Genomic DNA, 19,605 nt, shown 5'->3' with positions numbered 1-19,605 from the left:
CTCACTTTATTTTTCTGTATTCTACTCTTAACAATTTTTTAACATAAACTGAAAGGTTTATTGCAGAGTCAAGCTCTTGACACAACATAAAATTATCACTGAACTTTTTATTTCATCCATGAAAAGCATTATGGCTGCAAAGGGAAAATACTCAAGCTTTTAAGTGTGTAGTGCCCCTTCCCCACCTAATATATACGTATTATGGTATAGACTCCAACTCTTTGTATACTGCTTTACTTCAAAGAGAAGCATGGAGTGTTGGAGTTATTTTAATAATTTTTGTTTATTTTTTTGTGTGTTCCCTGATGAAAATATGTGTGAAGTCCAACTGATGCATTGAACCAAGTAGGGAGAACTTCTCTCTTAATCATTGCAGATCCTTGCTTAGTTCATGTATAATGAAGCAGGCTGAATCTGCAGAAGAGAATGTTTTATAGGAGTATTCCTCAAAAAGTAGTTGTGGAGGTGCACCTTAACTTTGTCTTTGCAGATTTTTGCTTCCAGCATAACTGATTAGTTTGAGGTTTTTTTAAATGTTTTGTTTTGGGTTTTGTTTTTTTTTTTTTTTTGGTCTTCATGTGCTGCAGCTGCTTTATTAACTGGTTCTCTTGGGAATTACACAGGGACTTTGATTTCATATGTTTTGAGGGTGGGGTTTTTTAATGATTGACACATGTGGTAGACCTATGTTGAATGACAGTCTGAATACATTAAAAAGTATTAGCTAGAGAAGTTCCGTTCTTGCTTTTAAATTCAATGGATTTTGTTGTGTGTGCACATACATGCTGAGGAGGACTAATTTGTGGGAGTGGAGGGGAATGGACATTCTTGCTTGGACATTTACCAATCTGTATATATAATGTTTGATTTTTCTCTTTTAACTTGCAGATAAGCCTCTGAAGAAGCGAAAACAAGAAAACAAACCACAGGAGGCTGGAGGTGCTACTGGAGGAAATAGAGCAGCTTCTCAGGAGACAGGTTCTGCAGGAAATGGGGCAAGGCCAGCGTTGATGGTTAGTATTGATCTGCAGCAAGCAGGAAGAGCGGACTCTCAGGCTACAGTAACTCAGGATTTGGACACTATCAAAAAACCTGAAGAAATTAAGCAGTATAACGACGGGTTTGTGTGTGTTCCCCAAGAAGATGCAGTTGGAGTTCTTAAATTTAAACCTGAAAACCATCCTGAGATTTTTAGGAAAAAGTCAGACTTCGAGGGTCAAAAGACGGATAGCCAACAAAATGAAAACAGACAAATGGAATTTCAGCAAAATGAGAGCAGACGGTTGGAAAGTAAACACATCGAGAACAAACAGTTAGAAGCTAAACATGAAAGCAAGCATGAAAGCAGGCAAATGGAAGTGAAACAAAATGAGAACAGACAGACAGAATCAAAACAAAACGAGAGCAGGCAAATGGAGATGAAACAAAATGAGGGGAAACAAAATAATGGCAAACAGGAAATAAGGCAGAGGCCTGAAACACCAAAACAGAAGAGTGAAGGCAGGCCCGAAACACCAAAACAGAAGAGTGAAGGCAGGCCCGAAACACCAAAATATAGACATGATAATAGGAGGGACTCCAGTAAACCGTTGTCAGATAAGAGAATTGAAATATCTAGGCATAAACTAGATGTGAAATCTGATCCTTCAAGGATAAAACCTGAAAGTAGATCTGATCCAACAAAACAAAGGCCTGATGGGCGTTCAGTTTCTGATACACTGAGGCGTGACCATGATAGCCTTAAACAAAGATCTGAGGACAGGGGGGAGCCAGAGAGATACAGAGGAGATCCATCCAAGATTAGAAGGCCTGAATATTTGAGATCCTCAAACAAAAATGAACATGATTCTAAGCATGGTATTAAATCTGAAGGTTCAAAACCTGAGAAATTTGACAGGAAATACAGGCATGAGTCTGGTGAATCAAGGGAAAGGTTTTCTTCCGGGGATCAGAAATCAAGACCTGACAGCCCTCGTATTAAACAGGAAGGTAAAGGAGATTCTAGTAAATCAAGACCTGATAAACCTGCTTTTAAATCACCCAACAGCAAGGATGAACGAAGGACAGATGGTAATAAGAGTAAAGTAGATAGTAATAAAACACATGGTGACAATAAAGCAGAGTTTCCCAGTTATTTGTTGGGGGCAAGATCTGGCGCATTGAAACATTTTGTCATTCCAAAAATCAAGCGTGATAAAGATGGCAGTGTTACTCAGGAGCCACGGAAAACTGAATTTAGAGGTGAACAGAAGGACAAAGTAGAGAAGATTGGGCTAGTTGAAGATCTAAATAAAGGAGCTAAGCCTGTAGTTGTCCTTCAAAAGCTTTCTTTGGATGATGTGCAGAAATTTATTAAGGATAGAGAAGATAAATCAAGGGGCTCTTGTTTTAAACCTAACAAGAACAAGTCATCCAAATCTAATAAAGGTAAGATTATTTTTTTTTTAATATTAATTCATTATATCTTTTACACTCTTGTTCTTTTAGGTTTGCTACTTCTGTGGTTAAAAATTAAATGCAAGCATTTGCTAGTTAGTTTATATGCTTGCTTATATGGTGATTTTGGGGAACAAAATTAAAGTCATCTACAGGCTTGTCATTATGGGAAATCTTGCTACGACGTACTTCAAATGAGTTATTTACTCCAGTGCAAGTACCTGATGTGGGAATACTTAAGAGGTCTTAAACTAATGTAGCTGAAGTACAGCTTAACCTGGAAATTTATCCAGTGAAACATAACTGCTGTATGTATGATTTAAGTGTGTCTGTACAAGGGACTGATACTATTGTAATTAAATCAGTGTAGCTGGAGTGGTGGGAAATACTATGTATACAAGCCCTAAGATTCTTTTATATTTTCAATTGGAACTGAAATGTGGTTTTCCAAGGTATGTTTTGACATGATGCAATAAGAACGCAGTTACAAAGTCCCATCTGCCTCTCTTACACTATAAATATAACTGTGGTGGGGAACCTCCACACTTGAGGCTGTGGAGCTTACAAAAAGGTTCTGTCTTTAGGAGATTTCAGACATCATTGTCCTAGGGTCCATTGTATGCAGCAATGAACTGGTGAACAATCGGCTGGCATTTTTGAATAAGTAATATGGACAGGAAATAATTCAGAATATCATGAATTTGTGATTAAAATGCTTTCTTACATAGTTGATCTGATAAGAAATGACATAGGAATCATCTTTGTGAATGTATAACTGTGTTTAAGTGCACGTGTACAGAGGTGTTCTCTGTATAATAAATTTCTTGTGCTACGTCTGTTCTCTATCTACTAACCTGTTTGTATTAACACTTAAAGACTTAATAATTCAGAATATGTATTACTTATTTGTAAAATATTAGCCTCCATGTTAAAAATTTTCTCTTTATTCTGGAAACATGAGCATTTCCCCTTTCCCTTTTTTGAGGTTTAGAACAGGCAAAATTTCCATTTCTAGTAGTAGATATCTAGAGGTAGACATAAAATTATGACATCTTTGTTGTCAGTTTAGTCTAAAGATTTCAGATGAAACCTTTATGTTTGCGATAAAGAACACTGAAAACTTTCTGATGGAACTCAGCTCTAGTCTCAGAAGGATAGTTTTTGACTTCACACAATTCTATGTGCAGAAGATCAGTAATTTTTAGAGACCTTAGAGCTACATATAGCGCATGTATGCTTTCTAAACTGTTTCTGAAGCACTTTTTTGTAGTCCGTGTTGTATGTGGTTACTTATATAGAATGTTTTTAGTAATGTGTAAAGGTTTTAATGACTCTTGTCTGATTGGCATGACTCCAGTAGCTGTGTCACATGAGCAATGCATTAATTTTAAGTTCAGGTTTATAACTTTTCTGCAATGTTTTTGTGTACTTTTTGTTTTCTGAAGTCATATATTTCTTTCGTACTCTTAAATAACTTGGGACTTATTTTCCAGGGAAAGAAAATGTTTGAATCTGATATCAGTCTTTTCGCTATTGTATTTAGAATAAGATTCTTACAACAATACTAGAAATATATTTCATGGAAAGAATAATGTTGTAACTATGTTTCTCTTACAAATCAAGTTTTGAGTGTTCATAAAGGCAGTTTTTGGAGAAAGTGTCTTTGAACTTCAGATTTTTCATGCATACTTTTATTTTTACTTTTGTTTTTTTTTTTTTTCCCCAACTTCCTGGTAACTTCCTATGTTATATTATGCTAAATAACTAGGTGAATTCCAATATTTGAAAAGGTTCATAATTTGTAAAGGTATCTCTTCAAAAGCCAAAGTCTATTTCTCAACAGCACACTGAAACAGAAAATATTCATGCCATTGCCACAATGTCCTCGCTTCACTTGAGAGAAATAGTGTTCATTGTTTCACTTTGTGCCATTTTTAGTTATAAACGTTTTAATACACTAGGAAATGTAATTTTCATAAACATTCTTTATTTAGTTCATCCTATATTTCTTAGTAGATTGTAGCAAATCTTTTCTAGTGTTGCCTTTTAGCATCGTTGTTCCACTTCTCACATCCCTCTTATTCCATGTAGCTTAGTGTATTTTGCTTTATCTTTCCTTATTTTACTTCCTTGTAATTCGTGTCCTTTGTTTTTGCTCTCTCATCCATCTCTCCCCCAAGAAAATGTCTTCTCCTGGCTTTGTCACGTACAACATCATTGCTGTGATTTATCTGAAATCCAGTTTAAAATCGGATTAGTTCAGCTAGTTCAAACACCATTTAGATGCTCATTCAGCCTTGAGGGACCTAATGCCCACTCATTGTAAAACTCAGTAAAATTGACTTGTTTTAAGCTAAAATCAATGTTTTGCATACTGAAAGTCTATACAACTTTTTACATTGTTTCAGTAAATTTTAGAACCATACCTTTATTGTGCATGTGGATAAGCCTTGCATTGTACTGCAAAAAGACAAAGTAACATCTTAATCAAATTTTATAGACTGGTTTGAAATTTTGTTTTTATGTGAATGGGAGGAATAGCTGTAGTACGTGACGGTTAATATTGAATCATCCCAACAGTCCCTTTTGGCATTTACAAGGAAGAAGCGACTTTTTCTCTCTCTCCTGATATTTGAGCATTTTTCTGAAAGATTCACTCTAGCTCAGAGGAAAGTTGTGGAAATATTTTTCATAATATTTTATTAAGGGAATCTTATGGTAAAAATTTTAGCCTGTTTTGTTAAGGTCAGAATGAATTGTAACACATTTTTCTTCTGGTTTTAACATCTGTGAATGCCTTTTATCCTGGTTTTGATGCAAATGTGTGTTGTTCGGGGATCCGTAAAACTTTTCGAGTTTGTGCCTGCAATGAGGAGGTCATGTTTGCTATCCTTTCTTTTCAGAGCTTCAGTGAATATCTCCTCTGCTGCTTCTTAGAGCTATACTGATCAGCTATGTTGGGATGGGAGTTGTTAACAGCTTCACAGTTACTGCATTCTGAACAAGACAAATTTTCTGTTGTTGAAGTATGAAACAGATATGAGTAATGAGAGAAACTGTAACTGTCTGTGTAAGGAGATGTCTGAGTTGGTTTATAATATGTTTGAAGGATTGCCTTCCCAAAATAATCGCCACATATGTAATGCAAGTTTTAGTTCTAGAACAAATGAGTGTGTGTTTTTTTAAGATTTGTGCAGAAACACTTTTTGGGTCTTCCAGTATCACCTTGAAAGACTTTTTTTGTTTAAAAAAAATAAAATCTGATCTGAATGCTACTCCTTCATTGTGGAGATTGTTATAGGATTTCATTATCTGTACCATACCTAAGTTTAAACGCAGGGTTTTGTTGCTCACTACATCTTTCTAAATATACTTACTGCATTCTGTGCTGCTGTGATCTGAAATCTGAGTGAAGATTTGCCATTTCTTCAAGGGTGCTCTTCATACATATTCTTACAGGATCAACTAAAAAATATACTGCTTAATCATCTTCATGTCATAGAGTTAAAACAATGCTTCTATGTTTTTCTGTATTCTCCTTGTGTGGTTTTGTTTGTGGGTTTCGTGTTTTGTTTTTTTTAATTACAGGTGACTTTTTCAGAGGCTGTAGTAATTTAATTTGGCATTTGTGTTTCAAGATGGTCCATCTTTGAGTTCTAGCACTGCTGGAAGTAGTTTCTCTTGTGAAGCAGAGTAATCAATTAGGTACCCACCTTCTAGATAGGAGTGACAATAAAGGGAGTATCCCAGGATGAAAAGCTGTGTCCACATTGTGTTGGCTCAGTGAGCCAACTTGCGATGCCTCTCACAGACTTCTAGTTAGCACAGCAGAGGTACTCATGACTACTTTCTGATACAGCTGAAAACTGTGGACAAAAAGGGAGTATCAGTTTTAAACATTTGTTTAAATCTTTTGCATATAAGACTTCTATAAGGACAAAATTGGCAAGCCTTTGAGAAAAACAGCTTATTTCCTAAATAACAATCTCTTGAGGATGAAATGGGCACATTGTTGTACTCAATGAAATCAGTGGCGCAAGCAGCTGTGCTCCAAGGAAATAACTGGAGTAAAACCATATTTCCTTTGGTGTGGAAAAGGCTGCCTTTCAGCTTGCTTACTATAGATTGTACTTTTGTAGAGATAACCATTGTTAAAGTCCATAAGTCCACAGATCTGAAATTTGAAATCACTCTCTTGGACTTCCTGATAGCAACTGCATTTGCATGTGGGATGGCTTGAGTAATAACCCACTAAGCATCTTGCAACTGCATGCATTGCCAGCTGGATCAAGCATGTCATAACTTTGTCTGAAGTTCTACAGAAAATTATCTCAGAGAAAAAAAGGATGCATTTCATGGTTTATAGCAAGGAGTTTGTAATGATTCTTCTCTGCTGAAGTCTTTAAAGCTTCTCTTAAACTCTAAATTTAACTGGAATTTTAGAAAAAAACCATCACTTTCATAAGAATTCTCCAGTGTTCCTGGTTTTCCTCTTTTCTGAGATATTAGTGACTACCTCTTTTCAACTTAACTAGTCTAGAAGAGGAGCTGGCTGTCTCTCATGGCATTAGAAGTTAATAAAGATATATTGGGTTTGCAGAGGATCCATTTTTATATATGCTTTGTCCATTTGGCCCTGATTAATTTTTTTTCTCCTTTCTCAATTGATCAGGTTCACAGTTTGAAAATATTCTAGGCATTGTTTAGTCAAAAAACAAAACCAAACTATATATAACCTGTTAAATCTAATAGTCTTGGAAGATTTCATTTCTCTAGCATGCTTTGCACCGGAGTGGATCGTTCCCACTTGCAGGAATTTTTTAGGTATGGTGTGCCTGTCCTATACCATAAAATATGTTGGGATTTGTATGGGCATTGTACATTCTCTCTGGGGCCTTCATTTTTGATGGTAGTTTTTCAGAAGTAGATGTTGGATAAACTGGTATGGGCAGACAGCAGGAATTCAGCCGTTGCACACTTTTCTGTGTTGATCTGTGTCACCCGTACAATAGGAGACATTTTCAGCACAGTGCTTTGCCTGGAGGCTGCTTTAGTTATTTCCTACTTTAGTCTTTGCCACTAAGGTAAATATTCTGATTCTTGCTCCCATAGTTGTTCTTAAGTTTTCTCTGGGTAGTAAGAGTGACCTTTGGGTGTTGCACATGTAGTTCGTCACAACAATAAACTTGACCAAACCCACTAGTTTAATTGTACTTTGTTTCATCTGCAATATGATGCTTTGTCTGTTTGCAGATTTAGGAGTACGTTGTTTAATTAGTTCCTTCTTGAAAAATTACTTTGGCACATGTAAGTGATAGAAATTTATTACCTAATTTGTAAGAGCAATTCATTGAAAGTCTGAAACTGCCTTTTGTTTGTGGACGTGGATGCTCGATCAGGTTCCTCTTACTTCTGGGTGTAGCGAGGGCTATTTTGCATAAATAATTTTTGCAACAATGCATTGCAATATGTAAAAATGTGGGCCAGCAATTTGTCTGACATCAAGTACAATATGCAGTGCAGACCTGTTCATGTGTCTAAGTATCTAAATATGGATGTTATTTTTTGGCTTATGTGCAAGGATATTTGGTTTGAAATTTTTGGTTTGAATTTTCTTCTAAAGGAAGGGTAACATTGGCAAAATACAAATAGGAGAAAGCTTCACATTTACTTCTGGTAAATTAACGTTTCTGTTGCTCGACATTTTCAGCTGTTTTAGATGACTGTTTTTGTGTTAGAAAATTTAAACTGAGTACTTGAAATTTTGGAATTTATTTTTGTTCCATGGGAACATTACCAACAAACAGAAAAGAAAGGGATGAGACCCTTTTTTTTTGTTCAAATTACAGAACCATTCTCTGCATCAAATAAAATTTCTTTAAATATACACACTGTTTAATTATCTTCTGAGCAGCTTTCCTGTAGTAGTTTATATTAAAAGCTAAAAAATCGGCAGTCTTTTGCTGTTGTTGCATTGGTAATTGAGTTACTTTGAAGAAGCAAAATGCAAAACAAGAGTATCTTCATGTAATATTTTCAATGATAAAGGCTGAGAATATTTCCATGATAGTGAGGAAAAAGCAGATCTTCTTGATGTGCCTATAGTCACAGACCAGATGTAAATCATGGCATTTTGTTTTCCTTATTCTCTGCAAAAATATTGTCTGTATTTTATTGCTTATATATGGGTTTTTCTTTTATGAGAAGAAAAATTATGAGGTGCAATTTTATTTTATTTAATTAAGGTGATTTTTTTCGCAGGTGAGGCCCCATGGCTCAGTTTTTAAATAAATCAGAATACATGGCATCAATCATAAATTTCAGATTCTAAACACTAATAGTGTGGTAAAATTACACGCTGTGTTTTGCAGCTGTACAAAACACCTTAACATTTTAATAAAATACATTGAGTTGTCTTAAGTTTCAATGTATATGTTCAAAAGCAATGACAGCAAAATCTAAAAGCGATCCCCTGACACTGATTCATAAAAGTGAGGGGGTTTGTGCAGCACTGCCTTTATTTCAATTGCCAGTCTTGCTCCATTTTACTCTGAGTACTGCTATATTTTTTGTGAGGTATCTTGCAAGACTAGACTGCTCTAGCCTCCTTTTTTTTAATAAAGACAAAAAGCCAGTGAATAGCAATAAGGAATAAAAGAACTTGTGGCTGTAGTTTCCAAAGCAGTCAGATAGCTTGAAGAAATCCTTGATACTGATGTAAATGTGAGTTCTCTTGGCATCTTCAGAGAGTGCACATTGGGTATATTCCCTGCTCTCTGCCTGGATCTTTTCAGGGTGCTCTTTGGAAATCTTGTCCCTCCATCAAAAAATGTGTCTTGCTTCTGCAAGTATTTTGTACTATTTATTGTAAACTCCTTTTTGAGTCTGTGCTGCTTAACTGTGGACAATGATGACCTCTGCTGTATCATGGAATTATTCTATTGCCGTGTCCAAATTCTTCTCTGACCCACCAGCCTGGCTGGGTCCCATTTTTCAAGGGTAGAGTTAAGGACTGGAGTATAAACAGGGAGTCTGAACCTCTTATTTTGTTTAGCCCAAGGCTGAGAGCCTTCCCTTTATGCCTGTATTGGGGCAGATGAGGAAAAATCATTTTGAAAGATGTGTTTGAGCAGATTCTATGGAATGATATAGGACGTACTTCTTCCTAACACTAATTCTCTCTCTTCTGCCAAATAAATTGCAGCAGGGAGTCCTCTGGGCGCAGTCCCTTGGGTGGTGGTGAGAGCATCTCTGTCTTCCACCCTCTTTCTTGTGTGCATGTGTGAGCTGAGCTCAGGAGTTACCCATCATCCTTCACGGATGTAGTCAAAAGGGGCTCATGGAGGGTTATATCCTGTTTATAGGATGTAGCCGTGTATCCTCTCATAAATTTTAAGGCAGAGAATTGGAGAGGGAAGATTAAAGCTGCAGGAGTAAATGCACTACTTCTCAGATTTTTTTCACCAGTTTTCAATTTGATAGTGTGTTTTTCAGCTGATGATACAGTATAGAGATAAAAGTAGAACTTCTGTCTTATGAGCAGTTGTACCTTTCTCATACCTTTAATTACCCTTTGAGAAAAGGGTTGCAATTTCCTCGTGTTTCCCCTTCTGTTCTTGGAAGTCTCTGGGGTACAGAATTATTTGGAGGAGTGTGAAGCTGGTGGGCAAGGAACGCTGATCACCAAGGACTCGGTGCACCATATGAAGAACGTACTGGAGCATTTTAAGGGAGATCTTGGTGGAAAGGGTGTCATTAAATTTGCACACTGAGAGAGAGACAGAAATTTTCAGCTTTAAGCAGTGTTCATCAATCACAAGTAGCCATGTGGCCCTTTGCACTCTAGTGCCTGAGTGTTATACTGTAACAGTACTTAATTATTTTCAAAGGGTGTTTATTTTCCAAACATCTTTATAAAGCAGAGAACTACTTTTATCCCCTCTTTTTTCTTTTAGTTCTTTATCTAAAATAGAACCTTATCTGCATGAGTGGTTTTAGTAGAATTTAGCTGTGAGTTGGTGCTGTTGTAGTTACAATGACATGGCTATCCAACAAGAAGGTGGCATTCTTGTTATGGAGTAAGAGTGTATTTTGTTTGATTTAGCACAGAGTTTGAAGGTTGTTAGAGCTAATCCAGAAAAAAAACTGCTTTCCTTCCTGCAGATATGTCTGGCATAGGAGGTTTTATCACTGTAGTTATAGCAGTGACAGAAAATTACTTGAGAAAGTTAGGCAGCAAACTGGTCGTACATAAGGGAGGAACATCCTCTGTCAAACGCTCAGAGAGGACATGTAAGGAAGCTGAGCTTGACCTCGGTGGAATAACAGCAAAATAGGAGTCCAGTAGCAGGTAGTGTCTTCTGTGGCAAAAAAGGACTAAGAGGAAGGCAAAACTGAGCAGCATTTTTATTTTTTAATATAAAAATAAAGATGTGTGGTAATTCATTAGTGTAGAAGTTCAAGAATTTGGAAAGTAGTTAAACTTAAATTTCAAAATTCTGAGAAATGAAAAGTTAAGATTCATATCCTCACCCCAAACGAGTGTCACTGTTCCCTCTTAGAGCCTTGTGTGTTCTTTTATATAATGTCTTGATAGTTTGAAAAAGATGCATTTTAAAATACAAGATAGAGAGATTACAAATACGAAATTGCATTAACTGCAGTTTTGCTTATAACTAACTATTAGCACACAGAAATGGAAAAGATAATATTTATGGGAGGGTAATTGTGCAAAAGACTTCATTAACATAAACCTCAGTTTTGAAATGAACTTCAGGGGCAGTTTTTCTTCAAGCACTTGTTCATTTGCCATAATAGATGCATGTGCAAACAGACCATTTTGGTGTTACAAGTATTTTAAAAGTAACCATATAAGCAAACTGGTACGGACTGTTTCCACTCTATTAACTGTATCTTATAGTTATGGAAGTAGTAATTTGGAGTTTAAGTTTCAAAATGTATTCAAATTTTGATGGCTTGTTAGTTCATAGGAAATTGCGCCAAAATGTAAACTTATACATCTGTTTTCCATAGTTTGGAAAACAAAGATAAGTTATTACTGAGAAGATAACAGAGTTTTAGTGTTGGTTTTGATTTTATGTCAGGAACAGCCTTGCTGATCCTGGAAAGCTGACCTAAGCATCAGCAAGCATCATCCCTTTTTCCATAGCTGCTCGTTTGAAGTTGTTGTATCAGGAGAAACTAATATGAACACCCTAATAGTTGTGTCAAAAAATAATTGTGCTGTCCATATTGAATGGATCCAGTAAAAGTCTATGATGATGTTACTTTTTTTTAAAACATTCAGCCTTTCTGGAAGGCATTCATCTGCCTGGATCAGGGAGATCTATTTTTCTTGCAAATTCAAGGCAAAGTGATTTTGGATCCTTCTGAAGTTTAAATATGCATAAATATTAGCTAAAGTTAAAGGCTGTTCTACAAACTTGGAACTACCTATCAAGTTATGAACAAAAAGTGATGCTGAATTTTGACTCAGATCTGTGCTTTTCCATTCTTTTTTTAAGCCATACATGAAGAAAGTAAGTACTAGATATTTTTAGAAATCTTCTCTACTGTACATAGCAAAACCCTTTGAAAAGCTTCCCAGATTAAAATAGAATATGGGAGGAGGCTTACAGACTAATTAATTTTTATCTAAGATTCTCTGGCTGATCTTTAACTGTATTATGTTTTGTCAAGAATTGCTTGGTGAGAAAACAAGTATCTTGATGGTCAGTAGATATTCAGTAACAGCTGAAGGTTCTTGATGAATACCTTCTCTAAGAAAACTTTGATAATAGCAATCAAACAAAACCAAGACTTGTTCTTCCTCCAGCAAGCAACTAGTATGTAAGTCATGGACAGCATTGCATATGTTTGGAAAAGCGCTGAAGAATTGGCTGTTTATGTATGCAGTTCTTTGAGATTAATTGTTCTTAAAGCTATTCTGTGACTTGCCCTTCAGTTTCATTAATATGGCATTTGTTAATATGCTGCTCTTTACAGTGAGACAAAGATTTTGTTATGATGGTACGTTTTTGGTTGTTTCGTTTCCTTTAATAGCTGCAGCAGCTTTAAGAATATGTGTAAGTGATGTCTGAAGAACACTGTTGCCTGTAGCCCATTTCAGGCATATTGTGTACTCTGATCACAGACGTTGCAAAAATTGAGTTATTCCGTTGATAAGGACAGTTCTTCAGAAAGCTAATTTAATGTGGCATTGTTATTAAATTGTGGAGTATTTTTTAGTAAAGTTACTTTCTCCTTTGCTATTTAAAAAGCCTTGCAAATTACAGGCAAATGTAAATGATTAAAGTGGAAACACCAAAGTAGGTACCGGTCTTAGCAAACTTATAAGAGAAATTGAAAAACTCAAGGTAATCATATGTGGTTTTGTAGATACTTTCAAAGGTGTTTGTGTTGTATATTCTTTTAATTGTTTTTGAAAAGTATCCCATAAACTGAAAAGGCATTAGCATGGGTTTTATAACCTAATGTTTGTTGCCATGTGACTGGATTCTTATGATAAACCGGATTCTCTTAAGTATTTCTTTACTACCCTGAACAAATAAACAGTAGCTTCATTACAAAACACAGAGGTATAAAAGAAGAAACTTAGTAAGATGTTTCTAGTGAAGATTGGGTTGCCCTGACTCAACGTAAGTAATACAGTAAAATAAATACTAACAAGCTCTTGACTGGAGTCCCACAGAGTATAATAACCCTGGCTTTCTTCAGAAAGGATGGGGAGTCCTTTTCCATGTCAGAATTCTTCATACATGTGCAGTCATGCTTAACTCCTTTGTACTGCATGAGTAAAACTTTTTAGATTTGGTCATTTACAATCCTCAGCAGCTAAGGAAACTGTGTGTGTGGCAGACTTGCTCCAGGGAATGTTGTGATAGAAACAAAAACTTTAAAGCAAGCTTACAGAGAACTTTACAATAATTTTATTTGTTCTCTTTTCTGCTCTTCCCTACTTGACTAAAGAAAGCTTTGCATATTCCCTAATAAAAGAAAAAAGTGTAAACTTACACTGTCATCTGAAATATCTGTAATGGGAGAGAGTGCAACTCAAGCATTGGTTGAATTTAGCGCTGGAGAACATATTAAACTAGGAACTTTTTAGAAGGGAATAAGGTTATTTTTCCAAATATTTAAAAGTAGTTGCATTTTTATTTTTTATTGATGTCCAGTTAATACTGTGGTAATTGATTTATTTTTAAAGATTGAATAGTGTTCTACCCAAGGAACAAAATTAAGGATAGATATTCCTTGGTTTTGTTCCTTGATAGATATATAGAAAGCAAGAATAGATATTCCAGGGAGGTAGGAGAGTAGTAGCCGGTGATTTTTGTTTCTTGTCTGGGGATTTAATCCAACATTTATTCCTTTACCTGTAGCTGATTTTCGCAATGTCTTTGTTTGGCCAGATTTACTGTAGGCTTTAAGTTATGTGTGTAGTCCTGCTGATTTTAATGAAATTACCAACAGTGCATAAAATATGTGTTAGAATATGTGTTAGAAAACCAGGATCTGAGGCCCTCTAGCGATGTCACCAGTGGAAATTGTCTTAAAACTTCTGTGTATCAGTTTTCCTGTAGTCTGGGGCTGGATGTAAGCTAAGTCTCTTCAGGCACTGGATAGGCATACAAGAAGAAATGAAGTATTATTGTGGGGATGCTAACGCTCAGGTGCATGTACAGGCAGCATCCAGATTAGACCTGGCTGTGATCCAGTCAGCAGTTGGTACACACAGAAGAACTGATCTGTCCGTGCTGGCACAATTCTGCCTGTCTTCAATCAAGTGTCCAGCCTGCAAAGAATAATCATGTCACAGCAACACAGTCAGACACACTGTAAAATGTTTTCTGGCGTTTTTGAAAGCAGTATTGAGAATTCAGGTAAACTTGGCAGGTGGAGATTATCTAAGGATGGCAACTTAACACAAATAAAGAAGAATGACCACAGCATGAGGGAGGCACAGACAACTTTTGCTGTTTTACTTTAAAGATATTTCCCTACCCTGATTTGAACCCCCTAATATTTTAAATTAAATCTTTTTTAAAAATGCACTTAAATGAAATGACATGCTGAACATACTTGAGAATTATAGAAAAATAATTTTCTAATCATTAGTTTCATTACTTGTAAGCAATTCTTATGGATGTAGATATATGTGAAACCAGTAATATATGAGACTTTTTAAAAATTTTGTTGTTGGAAACTATTTTCTCATAGTAAGGGTCTTCTAATTTCAGTTAAAAATGTTTAAAGAGGAAAAGAAAAAAAAAAGGACTTGGATTAGAAAATATGATATTAGTGTAAAAATGGACATAAATTTTAGAAAGTTATGTTAGTGATATAGTGAATGCAGATAAAAAGTGAATTTTCATCCAGACGATGATTTTTTGGAAGAGAAAGAGAGAGAGTGCGAGAGAGAGAGTGTGTGTGTGTGTGTGTGTGTGTGTGTGTGTGTGTGTGTGTGTGTGTGTGTGTGTGTTTAGCAGGTGGTTTCTTCTCTAAATAATATAGTATGCTTTGGGAAGGGAAGACAGGTGCTTGTGACAAAGCTATTTGTTCTGTTGTTGGAAAAAGGTTAACAGTTTAGTTTGATAATCTTCAAATCCATGCAATAGGTTCTTTGATAAGTAAAGGTAAGACATCAAATAAACAAAACCCCATTAAATACATTTGAATTAATTTGGTTTCCTTGTGCCAGTTGTAATAATTTTGACTGGAAATCTCCTTCATATGGATCTAATCATCGTTTGAAAACGTGATGAGAGTGCTGTGATGTTGTCTACCTGTTCACCTCTGTGGGAGAGAAACCTGACGTAGTCCAGCTAGCTGTTGTGTCTATATTCAATGAAAATCTTTCAGTTTGCTTTGTAAGAAAAATCAAGCAAAAATTTGGGTTGCATTATAAAATCACAAGTAGGGTGTAAGAAAAAAATCTGAGGCAGAGGTTGAGTTGTCAATGATTTGTCCTGTATTTAAGGATCAGACCGCAGAGGTTCTGCCACAGATTGTCCCTGCTTACTGGAAAAGACAAGATTACTTTCTTGTGTACACTAAATAATATGAATGAGAATAAACAGAACTGTTAATGAGGCAAAAAGAATCCTTAATTTACCTATACTGTTAGAAGACCTGTTAAATTCAGAGTATGAACTAAAACAAGACTGAATTTTGTGGAAGTGGAGCAGGGATTTTTTTTTTTACAAAGGAAATTCATTGATTTGAATTTATTTATTTTATATGTCTGACAGAATATTTTATTGAAGGAACTGTCTATGCAATTTATTGTGTTAATTTCTAATCGTAGTGGGAACAATAAATGCAACTTTAAAAAGGGCTGTCAAATACATCCAGGTATATCTAACTCTGGTATTATTAGTGGATATAGCGTAAGTGGTTCCTGAGAAACAACTGTAGTGTTGGGCTCGTATTTTTATCTTCAGGTTCACATTTGCTCTTCTTACTCTCCATTAATAGGTAGCATAGATCAGTCAGTGTTAAAGGAGTTGCCTCCTGAGCTCCTGGCAGAAATTGAATCCACCATGCCACTTTGTGAACGTGTGAAAATGAACAAGCGCAAACGTAGCACAGTTAATGAGAAACCAAAATACGCTGAAATCAGTTCTGATGAAGACAATGACAGTGAAGAAGCTTTTGAATGTAAGTAGTGCATTGTTCTGTTCCTACTGCTAATGAAAGCTAATACTTTGCTAATACGTGGCTTTTTTTCACGTTGGCTACCGTAAAACATAAGAAAACAAGTTTGCTGTCCTGACAACTACTTGGCCAAGAACGTACTTTTTCTTTTTAAAGAAAAATTACTTGATTTCAGTTTGTCACTTAAGACGAAAAGCAGCTAGTTGCTAATTTTCTTTTCCTAATTACCTTCTGGGAAGCTGCTGCCTAGATATTTATTTTTTTTTCAGTTACACCATGAAAAATCTTTAGCCATAATCAGATTAAGGAAAATATCCTCTAAAGCAGCACAGAAAACTTGCATACAAAGGTATGCAAAGAAATTCTTTAGTAAATAAATGTTAAATTATTCTTAGTTTTATTGGTAAGAAAAGTGAAGGATCCCCTCTTGAATTTTTCTGATATAATAAACTGAGAATCCTAATGCCCAGAAGTTTCTCAAAATAGGTTGTCTTTCACTATTTCTCTGGCATATTGCTTGAAAAACTGGAGTTGCCTTTGATGAGTTCTCAAAATATCATTTGCTGATGATACTATTCTTGAATTAACTGTTTTCAAAGGAAGAGAGGAAGGTTGTAATTAGTATTTTGCAGTGCAATCAGATGAAGTTCCCAAGCGTTAGAAAAACTGTTATATGCTTCTAAGTTAGGAAGGGATTTCCTACTTGCTAATAATAGTATGGTAAGTTTGACTCTATGGTAGTTCAGTTAGCCAGCAATGAAAAGAAACTCTGGTAAAACAGAGTAAATCAGTTCAGTCACGTTAACATCTTAGCTGTGTTACCCATGCAGGGCTACAGGAGAAGTGCCTGTTGGTGTTATCCTGAGAAGGCATCTTGCTTGTTATGTTTTTTTTTTTTTCCCCCAAGTTTAGACTCTTTCCACTTTGGCTTATATAAACATCTCACTGAACATTTGTAAAACACAGTGTTTTCCTTTTAAGTCTTCTTAGGGTCCAAAAGAGAAAGATTTGTTTTTTTCTGCTTTTTAATATGTTTCAGGTTCTCGTCCAATAAATATGCAGTGCTTATGCACACATACGTTTAAAAATTGTAATAACCATACCTCTGATCTTTATCAAGGAAGCAGAAAAGAATGTTCTTTTGTTTCTTTGTTTTTCCTTTTAATTATAAATTAATAATTCTGCTTTGCATGTGAGTATGAGATCTTGTGATAATTTGTAATCAGTCTTGATTATGGCCAAGAATTAATGATGATTTGCTTCATTCAGGGTTCTGTATTCTCTGTTTACCATATCATATCACTGTCCTGTTATTATGTTAATAATCTGCAACAGTGAATTAAAAAAATAAATAAGTAAAGCAATGGTATTTAAATTGGTCGGGAATGGAGAGAATTGTCAAGTATTTCAGATACCTTTACCTATTAGCCACAGTGGCAGTTGAAATTATTAAATACAAAGTAAAGCAAACTAAGGAAAACTTTGGCAGTAATTATATGCTTTAAGAGATTCTAGGTTCATTATATCCTATCAAGAGATCTGGCCATCATTCTAAACAATTCATTGAGGACGTCTGGTTTAAAAATGAATTATAGTATTTCTCAAAGGATACTGAAGAACTGAACTGAATTAAAATGAGACAAAATGATCAAGACAATGAAAGTTATGTGACAAGAACACTGAATAGATTTGTATTGTTACAAATGTGTTTGGTTGACTAAAATTGAGCTTCAAAAAATATGAAATAGTGATTGATATAGACGAAAAGAAGTTTGAGTATCTCATGAAGAAGGGACATTCCATTAAATTAAATGATGAGAAACTAAAAATTGATGAAAACATTCTCATACAGTAAGTGCTAAATGTGTTATTGCATAAATGTTTGGCAGAATTCAGAAAGACACAGTGTATTTATATTACAAATAGTCTTTATTTAGGTATACAATCAATAGTACCTCTTGAAATTTTATTAATAATTAAATTTTTAGTCAATTTTATCTACATCAAAATAAATTTTGTAGAGCAGTGGTGGGAGTAGGAGTTCCCATGTTCATCTTATTTGCCTTGCAGAGCCATAACAACTGTAACATATTCTGTTTTGTCATGCAGCATTGATAAACCGGTCAATTTAAAATTCTGCTGGAAAGCAATATTGTAAGTTACTTTTCTCATGGAGATGCAGCTGGGGTCAGAATTCATCCTGCAGAGCTTAAATTTATACTGATGATTTGTAAACATGGCGACAAATGTCATGTGCCTCCACAATACTGTCTCATGGGGGAAAAAGAATCAGTTAAGATGTGTAAATTCTTTCCCCGTAAAACGCTTAACTTTCTTCTCCAATACGCTCACTCTAGGTATCCAAGATGGCCATTCATTTCTTCAATTGCAGTTAATGCTCAAGCAGTTTAGACAGTGTTAGTAGCTCAGGCATCATGAACATGGCTGTACTGCCTCCAGAAGCAAGTCTGATCAAGAAGCACTGCAGTTCAAAGCCTGAACTGAGTTACTACCTTAAAGACTCGGACCACCTCTGTGCAGAAGTCTTGTACTACATTTTCAGAAGTGGGAGCCATCTAGGGTGCAGTGCAGAGCATTTGTATCACCTCAGGTTTAATGGGTTTTTTTAATTAATTCTGAGCCTGGGCTGACTATTAACTATATCCTGGTACATATACCAGGTGTGACTATATCCTGTTATGTTTCCTATGCTTCTCAATAAACTGGGGTTGTGGGAAGAACTTTTCGGTTCTGTTCCAGTTCTGTATAAACTTCAGGAGACTTTGGTAGAGACACACAGCTGTCAGGCTGTTATATGCAGGTTCACAATCATAAACTCTGCTAGTCTAGAATGTGATGTTCTGGAATTGTTCTGATCTTCACAGCACAGTCTGTGTTAGACTTCTCTTCGCTAGCCCAGTTATCGTCTTACATAAGATACTGAGAGTTGGCTGATTTCATTGACAAAGCTACCTCCTCCTCTCCATCCTTTTTTTGTTACATGTTAGCACACTCTCCCCTTCAAGACATACAAGACTTTCTTTGAAAATAACAGAGAACTCTCCATTCTGCACACCCACTTTATTTCCACCAAATCTCTGTTACTGTATAGAACATTTATCCCTGTTTCTTCAACATTCACTTCTGTTGGACTTTTTGGTCCTGACTGAAGACTGGTTATAATATCCTTCTGTGGGTACTGACTTGCTGTGTGGCCCAAAATTGCGACTCCAGCTTTCTCCTTTACACTCAATTTCCTGCAATATATATCTAAAGACAAAATTTTAGTTGTCTTGGCAAAACAGAATGTCTTTAAGCAACTAGGTTGCCATATCTCACGGGAGCTTAATGTGTTAGATGAGCAAAGCAGTCACTGAATTGGAATATGGACACCCAGTAGTAGTTACAATTTATGTAGATGAAGAAGTTATCTCAGTGCTCTCTTATGAAAGGATTAAACTTATTTTCGTTTGTTCCATTTTCTTTACTTTC

At 35.6% G+C, this 19,605-nt stretch overlaps 1 protein-coding gene across 7 annotated transcripts in view; it reads left to right on the top strand.

Moving 5' to 3' along the window:
• NIPBL (NIPBL cohesin loading factor) overlaps positions 1 to 19,605 on the top strand; it is a 162,383-nt gene that overhangs the window by 101,517 nt on the left and 41,261 nt on the right. For 6 of the 7 annotated variants that reach the window (XM_063321562.1, XM_063321563.1, XM_063321565.1 and 3 more), the window contains 2 exons: positions 889 to 2,427; positions 15,934 to 16,116. In XM_063321562.1, coding sequence (XP_063177632.1) covers positions 889 to 2,427; positions 15,934 to 16,116 — 1,722 coding nt within the window. The remainder of the gene's footprint in view (positions 1 to 888; positions 2,428 to 15,933; positions 16,117 to 19,605) is intronic. The other variant, XM_063321567.1, reaches the window with a different exon arrangement.

Source organism: Chroicocephalus ridibundus, chromosome Z (assembly GCF_963924245.1).
Source record: "Chroicocephalus ridibundus chromosome Z, bChrRid1.1, whole genome shotgun sequence".
Classification (NCBI taxonomy): domain Eukaryota; kingdom Metazoa; phylum Chordata; class Aves; order Charadriiformes; family Laridae; genus Chroicocephalus; species Chroicocephalus ridibundus.
This window is presented reverse-complemented; position numbering and strand designations above follow the sequence as displayed.